Raw genomic sequence first — 21610 nt, 5'->3', positions numbered from 1 at the left:
AATCCACATTCGATGAAATATCGCATATTTAATGGGAACTGAACACGAGTCCCATACAGTTCCTAATGAAAAAGGAAACGCAGAATGGTTGCGAATAATAATCGAAGTGTACCGAGCGAATTGGCACCGTTTTCCAGGAAATCGAGCGCGGCTAATCAACCGTACGTCCGGTCGATCCTCCACGAAGGGACGATATCGAAAGGGCTGGAAGACGTAAAGCGGTCGATGGAAGGAGCTTTCCGGGCGAAACGGCGTGCGTGGCACGTGCGAATCGTGCACGCGTTTCCCTGCACGCATTCAGAATGCACGCAGTCGGCATGCTTGCGCTGGGAAACACCTGTCGTTACGTTGCGTCGATCGTTACGTGCTTATGATGAGTGGATTTTGAAAGACGTCGAATAAATTCGAGACTGTTCCTTTTGAGACACCGAGTTTAAAGTTATTTAACAATGTAATGAGAGCTCGTAAGCGTTCTCGAGTGTACACTCTGAGAAAAAAAATTCGATTATTGTTGCGGGATGCGAACGGAGGAACGACTCCAGTGAGAATTCGCGAAGAGTTTCGAACGAAAAAATACGCGGGCGATCGAGATAGAGAGAAAATAAATTAAAGGAGAACGCGATATCTTACCTTACTTCACTTTTTTATTTTTCCAAATGCGAACGAATCGATCGATAAAAAAAATACTCCGGCTCGTATCTTATTATAAAAAGAACGAGTTTATACGATACCCGACGAATTAATTCCCTATCGGTGCTTCTAATTACAGCGAAATCGGCGGAAAGCAAGATAAACGAGTCAATCGAAAAAACACGGAGCGAGTTGCGCGGCGAGGGACACGAAATTAATAGTATCCATGCTCGAGAACAAGATCGCGAGATTATCGGTCGGACCCGTTTAGAAGCGGGGGTTTACAACGTCACACGCGATGCCGCGATCGTTCAGCGTAATAATTATGTACCGTTTCCGATACCGAAGGTAAAGGGTATCATGCGATGTTATTAATGGAATTTATTGCGCCGGGGCGAACGAAAATTTTAATCTAGCCGCGTTAACGAGTCGAGGTTGGGACGAGCCGGGTTTGAGTGCCGGGATTAATCGACGGTTACTGAATTTTAAATATCGAAAACTGCCACTTGCGATTCGCGATCGCTCTTGAATGGGATTAAAATTTTCCTGCACCACTGGTACGAGCACTGGCTTTGTTGTTCTTTTCAACAAGACGTAATTGGTTGCAGTTACGTAACATTTACTATCGAGCAAATATATTCACATTCGCAAGGATGAAAAACGAGAAAATGTTCAAAACTTATCTTTTATATACGTACTATTTTATAGCATGTTACATCTAATATTAATTAAACTTGGAGTAAATAAGATTATTTATTTATTTATTTATTTTTGGTTGTTGTAAATTTGTATGAGATAATTTGTAAGTAAAAAAAAATAATGTTGGAAAGAAAAAAAAACAGATTGCCGAAACCCGGGATTGAACCGGGGACATTTAGATCTTCAGTCTAACGCTCTCCCAACTGAGCTATTTCGGCTCGAGAGGTTAGGTTTCCAATTCGGTATAAATACGCAATGTACACGATCAAATACATAAACAAATATATATCAACGATTAAGAATGATTTAATACATAAATTAATACATCTCGTGACATAATTAATTCAACGTGACTCTAACGACTTAAATAATCTTATTATAAACGCAATAAACAAAATTGACCAATAAACAAAAATAATAAAAGAAACGAGAAGAAATAAATAAAGAAGAAGAAGATGAGTCGCGTCGAGATCGCAACTTAACCACGATTCGTTAGAATTTCTCTGTTAATAATAGCGGAGGACTAGGATTCGATGAAGATCGAACGATGTTATCACATATAGGAGCGATCACGAAGAGAAAAAGAAAGAAACGATTTCTACACGCTCGTTAAATCACGAATTCGTCCAACGATGGATCCCATCTCTCCGCGGAATAACCATAAAAGTCGTTAAAACGCGTTGAAATTTAAATTCCAATCGGCCGTTGCGCGTGTGCAACACCGATAACACCTCGCGCCATAGAAGTGGATCTTGCCTATGCCCGGTGTCTAACGCCGGAATTATCCGGCATTACGTACGCAATTTAGCAGCGGTTAAAAGGACGTGCTCGCGGTAATGACTTTTGAAAACCTCGCGGGATCGTGGTCGAGTTGACGTTAAAAGGAACGAGTATACATCGAGGGGAACGAGTCAATCGAACAGACCTCCTCCTCCCCCTGTGTTTAAGACCGCGAGACAGGGAATATACGAAATTAATAGTGTCTATGCGCGGGAACAAGACGAGAGCGAGGCATTATCGTCCCTCGTTTGGGCATTGGAAGCGTGTAAAGGCATGATGCAGAGCCGAAGCGGCGCGGTCCACCTCAAAGCGACGATCCACCATTGCCGGACACGCCAGGGGCGCAACAGCTTGATACATCGTTACACGCTGTTCCTTCCATGTGCCCTTCGATCTCTCTCTCTCTCTCTTCCTTCGCCCCTTTCGATCCATTTCTTCGTCTCTCCCATTAACTCCTCACCATTTCTCTTTACATCCTATCCTCCTCTCGCATTCGCCACACCATATCGATATCCATATACGATCTTTACTCGTCTCTTTCTTACCTTCGATTCTTTCTTCGTCCCCTTCGCACCTACTCGAGGAGAGGCACGAGCGGAGTAGGGGGCACAATTTCTCCGCTCCCTCGACCTAAGCCGAAACTCGGCGCGCCGCTCTAATACGATCTCACGATCGACGGGGCGACGAGCGCCGTAAAGCTCGGTTTTACACCAGCCGCCTACGCGATCCACCCGCTCCTTAAATCCTCGGCTACACCGTGCCTCCGCGGGGATGTAGACAATGTCGCGACGAACACGCACCGGTCCCCGGGATGAAGTCGTTCCGGCTCTCGCGGGAATGAGAAATTATTATTCCGCGGTGCAAAAACTCCGCGCTTTCGTGCTCTATGAATTTTACGCTTCTTACGGCGCGATACTTTTCGTGTTTCCTGGCGCGAGGTGTGTTTGCCGTGTAAATTTTTCTCCCTTTTTTTTATATTCTTCTTCTCGAATTCGTATATTTCTCTCTTCTTGTTATTTGCAATGTGAATATTTCAAAAAAAAATTTTAAAGCTTCGTTCGATGTTTTATAATTATGTTTATTGAAATTGTTCGATGTAAAGATATAACGTGATCAAATATTTCGAAATCATTTGTAAGAAATAGCTCGAGATCTTCGAGAAAAAGGATTAAATTTACGCCTGCTTTTGTTGTTGAAGAATCAAGGAAGAAATTTTCGTAAGGAAAATATATTTTTAAATATATAACTATCCTAAATATTCGATATTTATCAAACAAGATTAATTAATTAACTTGGATCTAAAGCTAACCGATACGCAAGTGCTCGTATAAAAATTTATCCTCTTGGCTCGCGAGCAGATAAACTGCTGACTTTTTCGTTCGACGAAAAAGGAGAAAAAAAAAAAACGGTTGGACAGCGGATGAAAAATCTTGGCGCAAATAATAACAGGCGTTTAGCCAGGAAACAAGCGTCGATATCCGCGGCTCGGGTTCCGCGAAAGGGCGGGGAAAAAATATCGACGCGTTAAATCGAGCACCGCGGGGCGATTCGAGGCGAGGAACCGGCAGAGACACCGGTGCTTCGTGTTTTATGGTGGCATCAATTACTTTAATATTCGAGCCCTCGTAATATCGGCGAGCACTCGTGCGCGCGCGTTCCGCCTCGGCCGTGGCTAGGTGTCAGCGATCGTAAAGCGGAATCGCGATGCTAAAGCAGTCGTTTCGTGCCTTTGTAAAGTAATCGGCGCAGCCTTGCCACGCTAGTCGGATTATAATAATGTTTACCATGCGACTATGACTCGGCGCGCGTTTAATGGCCCCATAAAGAATCACTGGGTCGTGTTTGACCAGCCACCATATCTGCTCGTTATGGTGAGAAGCGGGCGTCCTGGCATGAAGAATCGAGATCCTGCTTGTGCGTTCAGTAACCGCAGTTGTCCTTTCAAATTGTCCCCCCTTCTTTGTTTTCCTTCGTGAGAAATAAATGTTGGCAAACGTTGGTAGACGAAATATCGTACGAACGTTGCAAGTTTGTTATTTTTGTTAAAGTGGGGACGCGGTAACCTCTACCATTCTACTTATTCGCAACGTAAACAAACAGATACGCGCAGATATCGGAGGTTAAAACGCGATAGAAACGAAGTCGAAATTATTCGAATCGAAATGATTCGCGCGACGAGGCATTCGATGTCACGGGGGTCAAGTTGTACGAGAAGCGTATCTCCTCTAAATAGCATCAATTACTTTAATGGCGGTGATCATAATGTCGGCGATCGCTGGCGGGTCGGTAGGTGTCAGCGATCGTAAAGCGTGGTAGTGGCTAAGCCGGTAACCGACCGTTCCGTGTCTTTGTAACATAATCGGCGTCGGTGTGCGACGTTAGCCGCATTACAATAACGTTCGATGCACGCTTACAGCGCCGCCGCTATCCAAGTGGCCTCGTAAAGAATCAATGTAACGTGCATTGTCCATGATGCTCGGACGCGCTTTTCGAGGCGGATGCCGTTTTGCGGAAAAAGATAAGCTTCCATTACCTTTTTTATGGAGAAGTTTTTATCGAAAAGACTATTTAACTTTTTCCGATACATCCATAAAAGCGTTGTTCAGAGATAAACCGTTTAACTGCGATTATTTTTTTACATTTTGTACGCTCGTTCGTTTACGTTTAATAGAACCGAATGCGATAAGACAAAGAGAGAACGCGCGCTACACGCATCGATCAAATTCGGGAATTGTCGTATCGACAATTCTTTTTTCTGCTCTTCGGATCTCGTTTGTCGCGTTAAACAATTTACGCGACTGAAATTGAACGTAATATCGTTGCATCTCGGGATAATATTAACGATATTTTCGAAGAACGAATCGATTGTGAAATTACCGTTACACTGGAAACTTCTTCTTAATTTCGAAATTATTCGCGATTGAAATTCCTCTGGGTTTATGGGATAAAAATGTCCGCGATTAACATTAAACGAGCCGTTTGGAAGGGGACGTTTTACCGGCATTCCAGCCGATATCCCGCATTTCCCGAAAGGACACGTTCCTTCATTATTAACTGTAAATGGAATTAAGCCGGTAGAGAGAAAGGAAGTCGATGGATAAAATCCAACAACATTTTTCAACCATGAAACGACTTGCCCAATGTTTTTATTTCCAGCCTATGACAGTGATCAATAAGGCGCGAGTTTTTACCGTGTCATTAATACCACTTAATCTGATATCTTTAAAGCAAACAGATAATGCGAGCGATTGCTCGTTAATCTTTTATTACACGGATCGAATTACTTTTTAAATACGAATTTATTCCTTTCGATATTGCGATATATCCTGTCCTACATTTTCCCCCCTCCCCCTCCCTATATTTCTAATTCTTTCCTACGCAAAACTTGTAAAAGCACATCGATTGGTTGATGAAATTTTTTTCCCCCGATTTCTCAGAAGAAAAAGGTAAAATATCATTCGCTTTGAAAACCTATCACCCACGGACAAGCACTCGCCCCTGAAGAGGAGCATTTAACGAGCGGTTAGTTAAAATCGACACGCAGCATCGTGACACGCGTTCGCGTGATCCCGCGCCACGCCACGATAGCGTTCGTCCACGATAGACAGACACGAATAGAATGCTATGCGAAAATATTCGTGCGTGTCTATCGATCCTGGCGGAATGCGCGGGTCCTCACGGAATTTCCACGAGGCCTCGCCTCGGCACCGCCTCCGTCCGGCCACTGGAGAGACGATTCACATGGCGAGAGAGGAGAAGGAATATAATTTCGAGGAGGATGCATATGGGAAAAATGATCGTAGGGGTGTATCGGCGTTTCTTCAACGCCCGGCTCAAGGGAAACTAAAACTTGATTAGTACAAATTAATGGTAATTGCCACGAACAACCCGGCAAAAGAATATTCCACGGGTTTTGAAATTTAACTCGACGATATCGAGATATGTGTAATTACACACCGTAAGTTCCCTTTTTTTGTTAAGATTTCTGGAAGGACTCGAGACGATTTCTCTAACGAGGTGTCGCATTTGCATAAAAACTGCGCTATCTTTCGTCTTCTTTCTCTCTCTCTCTCTCTCTTGGATATGCACTCTTGAATACGTGTCGCGCATTACCATTACAAATTTTCCTCGCAAACAGGAAATAAGTAAACCCTTCCCTAAAGAAAATCAACAAAACCGTTCGCAGAAACTTTATCATTTCTATCTTTACCCGTTTAAAATCCACGAAATATTCACCTTCCTCCCTCTCGAGAAGACATTTGGCCGGCCAATCTCGGCTCGAACGAAACGAGACCGGAAGAGCCTTCGACCGACTTCCCTTCTCCCCCCTCAAGAATGGAATCGTACGTGGCGACAGGGAGGAAAGAGAATCGTCACGCCACTCGAGGAGGGAAGCACCACGAGAAGAATAAATAATTATTCGTGCGGCTTTGGGGTTGCGGTTTCGCAGCGCACGCGCCCTGTCACGCGCCTGTCGTCTCCTTCTTTTAATAACGACGTGGAGGGAGGGCTGTTGTCTGCCTCCCCCCTCCTCCTCCATCAGCGGTGTAACGGATCATCCCCCTTCGGTCCTTCTCAAGAATCGGTCCGTTTTTTCATTAACTCCACTTAACGTTGTGCACACGTTGTTTGCAGAAAGGGTGGCGGACGAGGAGCAGGAACCTCCCCCTTCGTATCCACCAAATAAATTTTCCTCCAGGAAGTTAGTTTCCTCCTCCTGCTCCTCCTCGTAGGATGCAATTTTAGATGGGATTGAACGCAGGGGTTTTTTCTTTTATTGCGAAACGGGGAGGATACCCGTTATCTTATCTTTTGGGGACGTTCACGACGGATGGTAATTAGTGGTTGGGACGCTTTGATACGCTTTCTCCGAGTACCGAGACGCGTACATGTGCAATAAACTCTCTTCGAGCCTATCCTAAACGCATCCGGTTGCGTTTCGATTATCCGGAGCGAATCTTCCGGATGGATACGTAAATATCGTACACCGTTCGTTAGATACGATAAAATATACGGCTTGGCTCAGGTTTTAACGTTTTTCTCCCCGAGCCAATCTTTCTACACGCGGCTATTTTAAATTCAACCGGTTTCCAAGTTTCTATGTTGTAATTACTTTCTGTGTTTCCAAGCGAGGATGTAAATATTTGCCATTCAATTTCAATGTGTAATTATTATTGCGCAATAATTGTGTATATTCCTGATAGAATCAATGACAGAAGAATTGTGTAAATAATTTTGTTAATTGCAAATTACGCCTTATAACACTCGAATAATTATTTCGATCGGCGGTATTCGTGATCGGATAATTGGATTACAACTCGATGTATTTTTGAAATAACTAGTGATGGAAAAAAAAAGAAAGAAAGAAAAGAAAATAAATTTACAACCAGTTGGAATATGTTTCCCAAGCGGAAGATCGATATATTCTAAAGAAAGTGCATTAACAAGTGCATACGTAAAGATTACCTCGTTGAGAAAAGCGACGTAAATAGAGACAAATGTGAGCGACACGGTTAAACGAGACTAAATAGAGCGCAGCATCAACGCGGAATTATTGCGATTACGTGTACGCGATCAGCCGTGTCGGTCGCGTGCATTTTTTCCCTGGGCGGAAACGGCTGCGAACGATCGCGTTTGACCGAGAAGTCAAAGAGAGGAAAATGAAAAAGCGAGAGCCGTAAAACGACACGGGAAATAAAACGGTGCCCATTAATTATTCATGCGCTGCAAAGTGACATGTAATGCCGCGTGATTGCGCGGTACACACGTCGAAAAGGGGAGATCCCGTGCAAACTCGCCTGACCACGTACCGTATCATCGGGATGCACCGTTTCAACGCGATATAACGATGCGCACGCTTTTTGTCGCGGACCGTTTGTCGTTAACTCGACGATACTCGATTACGGAAACGACATTAATCCATCTGTGCTCTGAACGAGGCTAACTTCGTACTAACGTTTGCGTTACGCGTAATTATACGTAATTGGGCGCGAAATGATGATTAAATGACGTTTCGATTGTTCGAGATAATTTCAGATAATCAAAATTCAAAAATGGATATGGATGGATCGGGAGTAGAATTTTGAATTAATTATGGATTAAATCGTGAGTAAGTAATTCTCGTGGCAAAACAAAAATAAAATTTGTGGTGAATCGAAATTTGATTGTAAATTACGCGCGTGCAAACTTCGTGCGATACTTTCGAACGATTAGAAAAATCAAACAAGAAAGGCACGTGCAAATAGTTTTTGCAGCTACTGTAAACAGTAACCACGGAAGAAAAACCACAAATAAACTTCTGTCCACATTCTTACAAGTTACGACAGTGTTTCCAGGAGTTCCGTGATTTACATTGAAAAACGGAAAGTCACGCGGTGTATCTTTTTTCGTGGTCTAGGGATCTCTCCGCGTCATTCCAAGGCTCGCTTCTGCGCACTTAAATCGTTTTACGAGCCAGAAAAGTTCGGTTTGCAATTCCGGATTCTTCCGGCGATCGTCACGAGCAGGAAAGTTCTTCGCTATTTGTTCCCTGTGGAGAGTGGCAGTGAATAAACGTTGTCTAGCATGCTTGTTAACGATGAAAAGCGTGCAGCCTTCGCCGGAGGCCGGGCACAATGGAATTCAGGGCCCGAGAGACGTTTTTTGCCTCAGAATCACGGTTCGGTTGTGAATCGGCCCATACGAAGCACGAAATTACCGTGGACATAAGTAGTTGGTTAACTATATCGCGATCACGAAATGTTTCCAAAGGAATAAGTAATTATTCGAACGAAGCAGTTCGATAGTCGAGTTGCTACTTGTTTAATTTTGACCGGTACGATTTCGATGAAATAGATGTTTAGTATGAATGGTATCGTTACAAGCTTAATTTGACGAATTTTTTATCATTGTCGAACACCTCGTTAGACGCTCCTTTCAGACAAAAGTAACTGATTAACGAATATAAATAAAAGGAACGGCAGTTTTATTTTTTCGAAATATTACCTACCATTGTGATGTTATCCCCACGTCGTTACGCGTACATATTAGTCTATAAATCTCTCGCCATTGACTGTGTCCTACTCAACTACCCGTCCCTTTAAAACTCCCCACGTGTAACAAACGACAATATTAAACTTGTACAATATCCCTGGACTAAAGAATCAGTCCTCCCCTATCCATCTTCGAGAACAACGCTTACCTAATACCTAACCTCTATCATCATCTATCACACGCAACGCATTAGATGCTTGTCTAACTGTATTCAAACATCGTTGACCAGTTCTTCGTTTCTTTCTCGATACATCGACCCGTTATTTGTGTCCAGTGTTCAAAACATTCTAATTTATTTGTTTTCAGGCTCGATATAAATACACGTCGCAGTTTCGCGATTCTATTTCGAACTACTCGTTATATTTTTCGTGAGGTTAGAGATTCGGGATGGATCGGAAAAATTCGGCTAGAATCGGGTAAGATTCTCGATATATCCCGAATTTTTCCGATCTTTCCCGAAGTCGTATCCGAGACAAAATTGTACGTTATATATTTTCGCACAGTGTTTCGAAATAAATCCATAAATCTTTTTACTTTTCGTTTTAAACGGCCATTACTAGAAAAAAATATTTTCCTCATCGACTCGATATGGGTTTGTTTTCACGTGTGGATACGAGACGAAACGAATCGCGCGTCACTGAGCACCATGTGCTGCGGCCAATTGGACGAGGGCCCAGGTAGAAAAACGCGTTCCAGGCCCTCGGCTTGTAAAACGCATCTGGCGAGCGGAATCGCTTCAGGCCTCTGCAATTTTTTCGCTGTTTCTCTCTATCGATCGTGTTATTTGTAAATCGGCTAAATAACGTATCCCCGGCTCGGATAAGTTGTACTTATCCGCGTTCGTATCTCGTAACAAAATCTATCTCACCGTATACTTTTCCATGTTCGTGGAATCACGAGATGTACTATGATCTAGTATAGAACACGTATATTATAAAGAATCAATCGGTGACTTCCTATCGAGAAGGCAACGAAACGGACTCGTTCCGATTTATTTAACGATTTAAGGTGATTGCATTGGCATTCGGTGAATCGCGTATCGTATTATTTACGCGTTGATTCGAACCGTTCAGCGTTACATACGATCTAGAGTACAGATGGTTTAATTACGCGAATCAAGTTCGATTCAGCGGCACAATGTTTTACAGTTAGTCGCATAATTAGACGTATATGATTATGGAAATACGGTGTAGAGAAACGAATTGTCGTGGCGGACGAGTTATTACAGCTACTTCCGTATAATCCTCCTTATTGACGGGACAATAGTTGGGATCGAATGTAACACAAGTTTGTAACGAAATTATTAAGTGGGCGTCCCATGCCCCGTAACGGGATCGATAGGGAAGAACGGTAATGCTCGACGACTCCGTGATCGATTCCAATTGACTGCATAACTCATCTCAGCCAACCTTTAACCTTTTCGGTGTACGCGCCGACTGACAAGTTGTTACACCGGCTGCGCGTTTCAATGCCCGTGTAAATGTATGCACATATGATGGTTGAACATAGGTTTGAGAGTGCTGTTTCTTCCACGTAGAGTAAACGCATCTAATATCGCCATTCGTAATATATCGAGGAAGTGTTGAGGTAATATCGGTAGTAAAGTGAACTAATAGCCAAAAATGTGTATAGATATAGCGAGTACGCTTGCGGTTATGCACGTGTAACGAATGAAACTTGATAACGCAAACGTCCATCGAATATTTTTTACATCGTTATCAAAGTTGTTAAAAAGACTCAATAGCGGTAATTGAATATTTTTTAATCGAATTTCTCGCCAATTATTTTGCACCCGATATCGAAATATAGAAAGAAATATTTTTCCTACGAAAATTAATTACGCAACTTTTCCCAATATTAATTACAAAACGAATGTCATTTTTAATCCTTCAAAATTATGCGCACGACACGACAAACAAATCGTTCAACAAGCTAATTAAAACACTATCAAATTTCCTAAATCAAAATTTTCCCACTAAACTTTACCGAAAAAAATTTCATTTTTTAAAAACTCTCTCTCTCTCAAAAAAAAAAAAATACAAATAAAAATCAACTCTCCACTGTCACTTTAACCATCGGAATCTCTCGGATCGACATTCTCTTAAAAAAAAATCTCTTAGGGTCAAACAAAAGTCCTGGCGATCTCCTCGCGATCGTTCCACACGCAGGTATCGATGCCATATCGATCGAGATCGATTTGGGGGAGTTCTGTTCGGCGCAGGTGCACCATTTCCCAACGCGAAATTTATAGATCGATTCCGCGGTAATCCGCGGCCGAGCTAGCCCGAGGAAAGTCGAAAGGGATCGGCTTCGATTCAATGCCCTTATTCGCCCCGGGTATATACGTTACGCCGCGTTATCTCGATACAGGTGCGTGCGTCCCGCCGCGGAAGATGAACGATCGTTAGAGAGAGGAAACGGTATGCAGATGAGAGAAGAGGAACTCACGGCCACACTCGGTTTCGGCGCGGAAACCGTAGGCAGGGAGGAGAGATAGATAGGAGAGTCGCGCCTCGTCCCGATTTGGCGCGATTCCGCGATCATACGGAGCTTAAAACGGAAGACAGTTCCGCGATCGTTCTCTCTCGTTTCTGGAGCGGTTCGGCGTAATTCCTCTTGTCTGGTAAGGCGGTTGTCAGGTGATAAACAACGGGGACCAATTAAAGTCGGTGGAAACGGTGGAGATCTACTTGCCGAGATCCAGTAATTTAGTCTTTTCGCACGAGGATAGAAGGGATTCGTGAACGCGATGCCATCGATCACCTTCCTCGGTATCTGATTACGAGTTAGATAACGCATTCTCGTTAAAAGGGGATGAAAAGTGTCAGAAATTTAGCTTATCGTCGTTGATCTATTTCAAGCAATTAATATTTTACGATCGAATTTACATTCGATTAAATGGAGATTAGATAAATGACGAGAGAAAGACACTGACATTGAAACTTATTGCATTCTAAATAAAGGTGAAACGGTTTATTCTATCTCTACGTTTGTATTTGTATTTATATGTAATAAAAAATCGTCGTAAATCTTATACATCGATTATCAGAGCTTGCGATATACCATGCATTAAAAAATAGCTGTATAACCGAATCCATTACTTATAGATATACCTACACTCACGCTTTAGACCGCGATTTAAATCTCGTATATAACTGGTATTAAAACTGGTCTCGACCTCACGTTCGGTTAGACTGACCCGATAACACGGGTCTAATTCGCGACCCACTTCCCAGTCACGTTCCCTCCTCGAGTTACGCGGATTTCGTGGATCGCAATTAGGCGGGAAGAAAAAAGAGCGGGCTAATTCATGCGGGGCGAGCGAGCGGCCAATTTGAATTAATCGAAGCGTGCGGTAGCCGAGCCGGTGTTGGCGTAATTTGTAAAGTAACCACGCGGTTCGTACACATTATATAACCATAGAATACGTAATGCGTTTGGTTGTGGATCGCGGAGGCCAGACAAGAAGTCGCCATCGAAATGGCGTCCGCCACACGCGCATCTATTTTAATCCACCGATATTATAATAATCGTCGGAGCGAACCGTTTCCCGCTCGTTGATCGCACCATGGTCCACGCTGAATGAAGGGCCTCTCCTCGAGTCATGGAGAGCAACACGGTTCTTCCCCTCGAGGGGCCAAACCGACACGCCGCGTGTAATCACTGTAATTTCGAGCGTGGACCGGCGTAATTTTTCTTTTTTTTTCCTTACTTTGGCCGAGCCGATCTGAACTTTCATTCGATTTCATTAAAACGACGGGAAACCCCGGGCAATCTTCGCAGGTCGTGCGACGATAACGCGACGTGACCGACCAACGATTCTATCCCGGATCCGTGTTACACGCCACTTTTTCTTCCGACGCTAGGATTTTCGATTCCTTTTACATTAGAGAGGAATAAAAGCTGAACGTACGTCGACTTGTTTCTCTTACGTTATTTTTGTTTACGATAGGACTGAACAGAAAAAAACGGCGTTCGATACATCGTTAATAATACCGAATACGATTAAAAATGATTCAAACAAAAGGTATTTTTGACTGCGTGTCGATATTAACGAATTACAATTTGCAATAGAATTTGAGACGAAAATTGAGAATCGAAATAATCGATTTTAGTTAATCAGCAAAAATTGTGTCGAGAACTATCGACGAAGTCATCCCTATTCGCTCATCCGCTCAGAATATAAATCACTGTCATTGAAAAACAATTTTAGAAAGCTTACAACCTTAAAAACTTTTAATAAAAGCTCAATAAATCATTTTTAGTTTAGTTAAAAATAATATATGATAATCACAATAAGCATATATTGTAGTTATGAATGAATTCAATTCGTTGCGTAACAAACATTAATATCAAAAATATTATACAACTTCATAAAATGCTTGTAGATTAAGTCTATTTTAAGTGGTAAAAAAAGTAACACAGAAAAAAAAGTATGACTCACAGGCATCGATGGCGGCATTCCGCGCAGCGCTGCGCCGCTCCACTTGCGCTTTCTGTTTTGATACTGCGCGGTCCTGTAGCTACTATTGTTGTGATGACCGGTATACATCGGTGCACGCTGCTGCATCGATGGTCGAAACGCGGGATAAGCCATTCCAGGGTATCCTTTCCCATGGTAATCACCAATCTCGTATCTATGAGGATCGTGATGCATAAAAACACTGTCACTAGCGACACCAGACACGGGCACTCTGTAACGTTCCTGTTCGTGTTCATGCTCGTCAATTTTCCCAATAGGCCGATCTGGAGATGGTCTGGCGCCATGAAACGAGGGAGGCAGCATTGTTGGCCCATAGAAATGTGAAAATCCATAAGAATTCGGAAGCCCGGAGTTTACCGGCCGTGGATAACCTTGATGGGGTGGCTGACACTGATTGATAATTTCGGAATTTGCATCGAACTTCGTTGGAACGATTGGTTTCCTGTCATAATGGTAATCGTGATGAACGGCATGATATTCGTCTTGGGTTTCTCGTTTAACGTCGAACAGTTCCGTCGACTCTGGCGCTTCGACTTTAACCCGAACTCGACCGTCGGCGACGCCCGTGTTGGAGTTTTTCGGCGAATTTCTCGGGGCCGAGTCCCCGTCGCCTACACTACCCTGCTGCATCCTAAGGATATCCACAGTGACGCGGCGGCCCGCGTCAAACTGCGAATCCGACCGTGTCGAATAACGGTCGAATCATAAATATGATCGCGAATGTATTATGGCAATCGATGGATTGAACGAGCATTATTCGAGTACAATCGCGAACCAGTATTGTTGAAAAAGATTAAATAATTGATTACGTTGTACGTCGAGAAGTGTCGCGATCACTTTGAAGTCCTATGATCGAATTTATCGTAATCTTTAATAATCATTCTTGATATCATACGGTCAGATGATGAAAAACGTGGCAAATACAAGTTAAATTTTAAACACTATTATCGATATCACTGCTACTTTCGTTTTTTCGAGTCACGAAATATTATGAAAAAAAAAAATTCGTTGAAAATTTTTCTGATATCACATTTGTATCGTTGTATTTCTTATTTGATTTTATAAATCGTTTCGTTTTATAATTCGTTTTAAAATTGAAGATTCGAAGTTCCAAGAGCGACGAGCATGGAAAAATGATATGGCGTCGTTTAAATATAATGTATTCTTAGAGGAGCATCATCATAAGCATCGCGATCGTGAAGCGTGCGCTTGTATATCCAGCATGAAAAAATTGATCGGTCGAGCACAACGAAATAAAGAAGCGAAGAATCGAGGAGCGAACAGAAGCGTTCGGCGGCACGCTGTCGGTTGGTAGAAGCAGCGCTCGTATAGTTGGCTCGGTGCTTTTCGGTCGAGTGGAGGGGGTGAAGGAGGGGAGGACAAGGGCGGCGTGACAGTTTCCGTGTCACGTGTCCCCGACCTTAGGCCCCGCCTACGACTCCGATTTTCTTTCGGTCGGATCGTTACCTGGCCCTATCGGGGGCCCTTTCCTTCTCGTCATTCGTCGAGTGTCGCTCGTACGAGTCGCACGATTTCTATTGAGCGTCGGTAAACGAAGGAGAGATAGATTTTCTCCGGAGGGTTGTCACTTCCAGCTGGTTGTTGGCGCGAGCGAACAAACGAAGTGTCCACGATGCAGACACGCTTCGGAGCTTCTCTTCTTTCTCTTTTTCTCCCTCTCCGACAACGAGAGAGGACAAGACGTCGTCGAGCGTGAAACACCGTGTATATGTACACGCGAGAACGGACGACTCGCGTTTTCACCGTGTTCCGCGAACTTTTTACGGTACACTGCTTCGAGAATCCAGCGGCAACCGACGTGCTTGCTCTCGTTCAATCACACAGACAACAAGAGGGGGTCGAACCGTCCGGGGATCGAACCTGGCTCTCTTGACGCGATACTCGGTTTTACCTATCGCGATTGACGCTATCTCGCGATCAGGGTCACGAATTACGGGGAAAAAACACCATATCGGTCAAGAACGCAACGAGCATACGTAAGGATGCCGGATTGCCTCGGTCGAGCTGATCGCGTACGAGTTTCGTTCCACGCAGCGTGAAACTTGGCGGAGGTGCGCGGCCACCACCAGCTAGCGGGAACGCACGAGTTTGCCCGAATACGCCCGAGCTCCGATATATCTCCTCTACCTACGGAGTTGGCCGGTTGCCTCCCGCCTTCCGTAGACCTACACAGCTAGACCCACTTTGTGGGTTCACCTTTTGTTGAATCTACCAGTGCACTTCTATTCACGGTTTACTACTTCTTCTCGCGATGTGTCTACGCGTTCTCCGCCGCGTTTTCGCCCATTTACCGTCCCTCGACAAACCATATCTCTTTAAACGAACGTTCTTCGAACCTGTCTAACCTCTCCAAACTTGATTTCCTTTTTGCTTCTTTTTGTTACTGCTAGTCTAATTCTTTCGAAACGTAAGTAAATATAAATCTTCGAGTAGTTTTTATGTTCTATTTCTGTATGCTTTTGATTATCCTGTTTATTACGAAGAACGTAGATTGAAAATATCAATTGGATAATTCGCTTACCTCTTTCTTTATCTCGTTTTTGTATTCGCATTTTTACGTACTTCTGAGATGTTTTCACCAACAATACGTAATCTCACTACGAAAAAAACTAATAACGAATATAAATAAGACGCGTACACTTTTGCAACGAGAAGATTCGAGCTACTTATGGGCAAGATTTGAACTAATATAGCGTTGCAGTTACAATATTACAATTACCTAATCGACCTATGTCGATAAAAAAGTTCGACTTATGCGCAACTTCAGAGCATAGTAGATTCGTCTGTCATTTTTGTTAGACTACAAATCCGGTATGTAATGATTTTTATTTTTTTATAGTATTATGATTCTTATCGACTTTTATTAATTTATAGGCCTCTTTTATTTCTAAATTAATCAATTTTAATATTATTTCGATTAGATTTCGATGCTCAGTGTATCAAGAGCATTTAAAAGTAGGTTAAATAAAAATATATATTTGAAAAAAATAAATTCTAATGCTGATAAATCATAGACTTTATATTTGAAACATATTAAATTGAATGTAATAAATCCATATTATTTCATTTGACGTGTTTCTCTGTGGATAATTATTCATTGAGTGTTGCTAACATAACCAAAAAAAATTATGGTATTTGAAAAATTAATAAACATTCCTAATTCGTTAAAGTATCATTTATATATGACAAAGAAAATATCAATTTGCTCAAAATAAAGGAGAGATAGACAAGTATTAATAAATATCAAATGCCTAAATTAATTTAATGCAATTTATTTACCAATACTTTATGCATTGTTCGTTCCATTGTATGATACATTGTATGTAGTAAATTTGTTAATTTAAAGCAATTTATTTATCATTATTTGATATATTCTTCGCTCTATTAGCATATAATGTCTGTGATATATAATAAAATAATAAAGAATAAGTAAATAAAATTAATCAAATACATCGTTCGATACGAATACAAACGCATTAAAAATAACATTGCAGCGAATATTCGACGTGAGTAGTCGATAAGGAAAGTACCTACAATTGTGGCACGAAAAGATGGAAATTTATCATTTTCGATTCTACGTTACCCTCAGCGTCTATTTCGATGAGAACCGCCATTCGCGATTCTGTGCGCGCCGTTACACGATATATCAGATTACGTATCCGTTGCGTCATGTAAATTGATACTTGTACACGGCTGAACACCACGAGCGAACATTTATTTGAGTGATAAATTATCGTAATGTCGAACAGTCACGCTTTCAATTCCAATTTTGCTAACTAGATCACCGAGCATCGCTCGACAACATAGTGGATGGGAGTTTAACCAATGTTAAGTAGTCGTCAAGACTCGTACGACCGTTACACAATGAGACAAAGAAGGCACGAAAAAATTCAACCGTCCTTTTCAATTTTGCGATATTAGATATTTAAAAATTAAATTTATGCATGTTTTTTGATCCGTTCAATTATTAATTCTTTTCTTTTCTTTTTTTTTTTTTTATTATAGATTTTCCATGAATTCTCAACTATACCTAGATACCTTATTGGTAAGTAACGTACGCGTCTTTACCTGCGCCCCGGTTTCGAGACAAAGGAGACAAGATTCTCGACTCCCTTCTTTCGATCGTACAATAGTCCACGTATCTATGCGTATGCAGCTTCACAGCAGGATGACTGGTGAGAGAATTCAATTTCTATTGTCGTTATCGCAATTGCATCTTTCTCTTGTTACGTTCGTACGTTGTTTCATTTTTTTTTCTGATAAACATCTAACCTCGTGTACTTGATAAAGGACAGAGTCATTGTCTTGTTCAATAATCTCGAATTTTATATATATCGAAGAATTAACGTAAAAAATTTAATAATAAAAATTAATTGATCATTTAGCTCTATTTTCAAACTATATATATATATTCAAAATTTACAACTTTAATAAATATAAACGCGAGTCTTCCATAATTTAACGCAATAACATATTCCAGTCACTCAACGAGATTTATCTCTTTGAAACAGTGACGCAGAAAGGAAAAATCCACGACGTTTGAAACACGTCAGCTTGACCGATACCACTTGACAGTGACATATCGGGATCGAAAAATGTCCGGCATGAGATCGTCCGCGACCTTTAAAACGTAGCTGCCGATTTTTCAGCCGCGTTTCTGCCCGACGATAACGCGCGGTTTCCCGCGCGATAACCAACGAGCGAAAACGATGATATTTCACGGGCCGGGGAGAGCGGCTCCTCGTTACGCAACCGGGCCACGCTTCCCAGCTGTCTGATCGTTGGTTGGGAGGGGAACGACGGGGCAACATGGGTATCGTAGGGCAAAGAAAAACAAGCCCACGTCAAACGCGTACATCGATTACCGGCTTGTTTAGGTTAGGCGGTGATACGCCCAGCTGTAACGGAGATCCTCGGAAAATTAGACTTATTTCCGGGGCCAATGCGAATTTAGACATTGCTCTTTTTTTTTTGTTGCATTATATTAACGCATTGTTATTCGGTTATCTAAACGATAATGTTTTTTATTTATTTTTATAATCGGATGAAAAATAGATCGAATAATTTCAATATTTATCATATTACAGATTTGCTATTCGAGAATGAATAAATAAATAGATTTTAAATAAAAATTTAGAAAATTTGTCAATACTATGATAAAATCAGCTTGTGAAATGATACACTGTTTTACAAACAGTGAGTGTCTAAGATTATGTTCATCTCTTCGATATGTAAATGCAGAACAAACGTTCTTTATTCATGGCTTGACATTACGCGATACGTTTAGGGAGTAAACTATATACTATGTATAGACAGTCGGTCAAGAGTTATCCGAGCATACTTCGCAGAGCCACCCAATGCTATTCTCGAGTCCGTGTTTCTCAATCTGCTCGACGATACCCAGTAGAGCAGTTGCGCGATGTACGAGCATCGAGTTGTTTCCCGAGTAATCTAATTTCCAATTTCCGCCCGGAGGACGGTTTGCGCGATAAAATTCCGTGTTCTCAGCGTATAAGTTAGCTACCATCCTTCCCTCTACCCCCTGTTCTCTCGTGAAAACCAGTAATTACCAGCGCGGTCAAAGGATGTCGGACGAAACACCGTTGAAATACGTGCAATCTCGCGAAGAATTTTCACCGAGAAGGCCCCCAGAGCCGAGTCGATTCTGGCCAGCGTTTCCTGGAGAACGATCGCGAATGGGCGTGTGTCACCAGACTGCCCGGGGACAGATCGAGCCAATGGGAAGGTGGGAAGGCGTGGATCCCCGGTGCCAAAGGACAGCAAACGGACGACACGGGAAAGAAGGGGACTCTCGAGCGACACGAGCCATCCCTCCGTCCCTCTCGACTTCTTCGGTGCGTCTGTGTCGGTGATCACGATCGCACGGTCGGTTGGTCGCCTAGTGGGGAGAGCGACGGAGGGGTCGTAGGGGAAGGCAGCGCGTGGTGGGGAGCCGTGGCTCCGCCCACTGGATAGATGGTGGGGGAAGCGCTCGACTGCGTTGTCCACGGCGCATGTGGCTCGCGTCCGCTGTTATACGGCACACGAGCGACACGGAGCAGAAGCGGACTGGCGGATAGGAACGATTCCCCGTGGCCGTTAGCTATTTTCGACGCTGAATCGGGAACTGAATTAGGGGCCAAATAGAAAGGAATTTCTTTGTTTGTTTGCTTTTCCAAGCTTCAAAGGAGAGAATCGTGTCCAGCCTCCTTGGATTAACGTTCTCGCTTTTGCGTAGTATTACTATGTTGCGGTTGCACCGTTCTCTGCTCGTATACCGCTCACCGTGTCGCCCGTTACCGCTCTCGAGTTCTGTTCAATTTCACGATAGGAATGTTGGCTTTTCGTGTGATATTTGACCGAAATACGCAGCGATTTGTTCCAATGTTTAGAGAGATCGACTCGGTGTGTCGGTTACGTAACGTCCAGCGGTTTCGGTTAGACCGAATCGTAACGAACGGACGCAATACTTCGAACGTAATTGCGTATACTTCGAAGTTTCTGCGCTTCTTTGACTACACGTTCTCTTATCTACTTTCGATATAGTAATCGCATCGAAAGAAAGAAGAGAGAAAAAAATAACATTCGTGATGCAAACGTAGAGGTTCTCGCTCGGCTCGATTACGCGATTACGCGATTTTTCCTGTTGGAAGCCGCGGTTGATCCGCATTGATCTCCTTTCGTGCGTCGCAAACGTCGGCTTTTGTAACGTGCGTGTTACGGAATATCTATCGACGGACGCGCGCACGTAGGCACACGGATATGAATTCTAGTCGGTAGCTGTGAGTATACAGCTCCGTGGCTATGCGCATAAATTTCCTTACGGGGCTTCTTCGTCATGGATCGTGACCACGGACGTCTACTCGAACAAAATGACCGTTCTCTGAAAGAAAAGTAAGGCCGCCGCGGGTGAGAGGGAATAAGGGGGACGGAGGAATCGGCGCGCTGAAATTGCCTTTTAAAAATGCACGAGTTCTCGTAAAACCTGGACTGGAAAAATTATGCATAGCTACGCTTTTTTTTATGCGAATCGAACGTCCCGCGTTTCTTTTTTCCTTTTACCTCGACGCAGCCTCGTACCCGATCTCATCGACTCGTGCTTCGTAATTTTCTACGAAAATTAGTCCTCTTCGTTTATTCGGTTTTCGTTATTGTCCGTTAATCGAGCGTAACGTCATTTTCTTTTCTTCTTCTCTTGCATTATCGTTCCACGTATTTCGAACTTTTTCTGGCAACGAGAAAGATAAGAAAGACACCGTGAATTAATTACTAAATACTAAATACTTGCGCTCTCAAAAGAAGAATTCAAATTTCTAGAAAACTCGAAGATGCCTTTAAAAATTAAAGTCTTGATTAATATCGATAATTTTGATATTTCTACATCTTTCTCGAGTGATAATACAATCACCAAGTTGGCCAACGAGTTATTCAACGACGTATAAACGTGTGAGACGTTTCTCGACCGATTGACGTCTCTTAATTGTGGCTCTTCTCTTATCTACTGTCACCTTATCCCGTAGTTCGCACGCGCTGCGCCTAAGTCCATGGGATTAGTCTCTCTATCACCGATGACCCACGTCGAACGCCTAATCTTTCCCTCGATAGCCACTCGCAACCGAAGCTTATTGCGTATCGACCAGTTTGGTCGCTGCTCGATACATTCCGGGTCGGTCGCTGTTCGATACATTCCGCTCGGCGGAATTCTCTCGACAAACATCGTCGTATCCGTATCGCGGTACACGCGGATTTACCAAATATATACCATTCCGTGATCGCTGATTAATCATCACGGGCTTGTTACGGATTATCGATCAATGGATTAACGCGTACCGCCCCCGGTCAAATTCGAATTTGTGTTCGTACAGATTGTATATAATCGTATACTTATCTATACCGGTACTCGCAGATTTTGGATTTGTGGGAATTGTAAAATCGGTGTAAAATATACGATAAAGAATTTGACGA

At 42.7% G+C, this 21610-nt stretch overlaps 2 protein-coding genes and 1 non-coding gene across 5 annotated transcripts in view; 1 reads left to right on the top strand and 2 right to left on the bottom strand.

Moving 5' to 3' along the window:
• LOC107994100 (uncharacterized) overlaps window positions 1-15678 on the bottom strand; it is a 230508-nt gene extending 214830 nt beyond the window's left edge. For 2 of the 3 annotated variants that reach the window (XM_062076526.1, XM_062076527.1), the window contains exon 1: window positions 13586-15675. In XM_062076526.1, the coding sequence (XP_061932510.1) occupies window positions 13586-14254 (669 nt within the window). In that variant the 5' untranslated portion in view covers window positions 14255-15675. Of the gene's footprint in view, window positions 1-13585 lie in introns of all 3 variants that reach the window. The other variant, XM_062076528.1, reaches the window with a different exon arrangement.
• On the bottom strand, window positions 1475-1547 carry Trnaf-gaa (transfer RNA phenylalanine (anticodon GAA)). Its single transcript has one exon. It is a non-coding gene; the product is annotated as a tRNA-Phe (tRNA).
• Window positions 15679-15749: 71 nt separating the features above from the next.
• The window catches only part of LOC107994142 (ELKS/Rab6-interacting/CAST family member 1-like), a 234992-nt gene continuing 229131 nt past the window's right edge, over window positions 15750-21610 (top strand). Inside the window, exons 1-2 of the mRNA XM_062076529.1 lie at window positions 15750-16052; window positions 17651-17820. The gene's annotated coding sequence lies outside the window, so the exon portion shown is untranslated. The remainder of the gene's footprint in view (window positions 16053-17650; window positions 17821-21610) is intronic.

This window comes from Apis cerana, linkage group LG6 (genome assembly GCF_029169275.1).
Source record: "Apis cerana isolate GH-2021 linkage group LG6, AcerK_1.0, whole genome shotgun sequence".
NCBI classification, from domain to species: domain Eukaryota; kingdom Metazoa; phylum Arthropoda; class Insecta; order Hymenoptera; family Apidae; genus Apis; species Apis cerana.
Note: the sequence above shows the minus strand (reverse complement) of the source record. Positions and strands in the feature narration are given on the sequence as shown.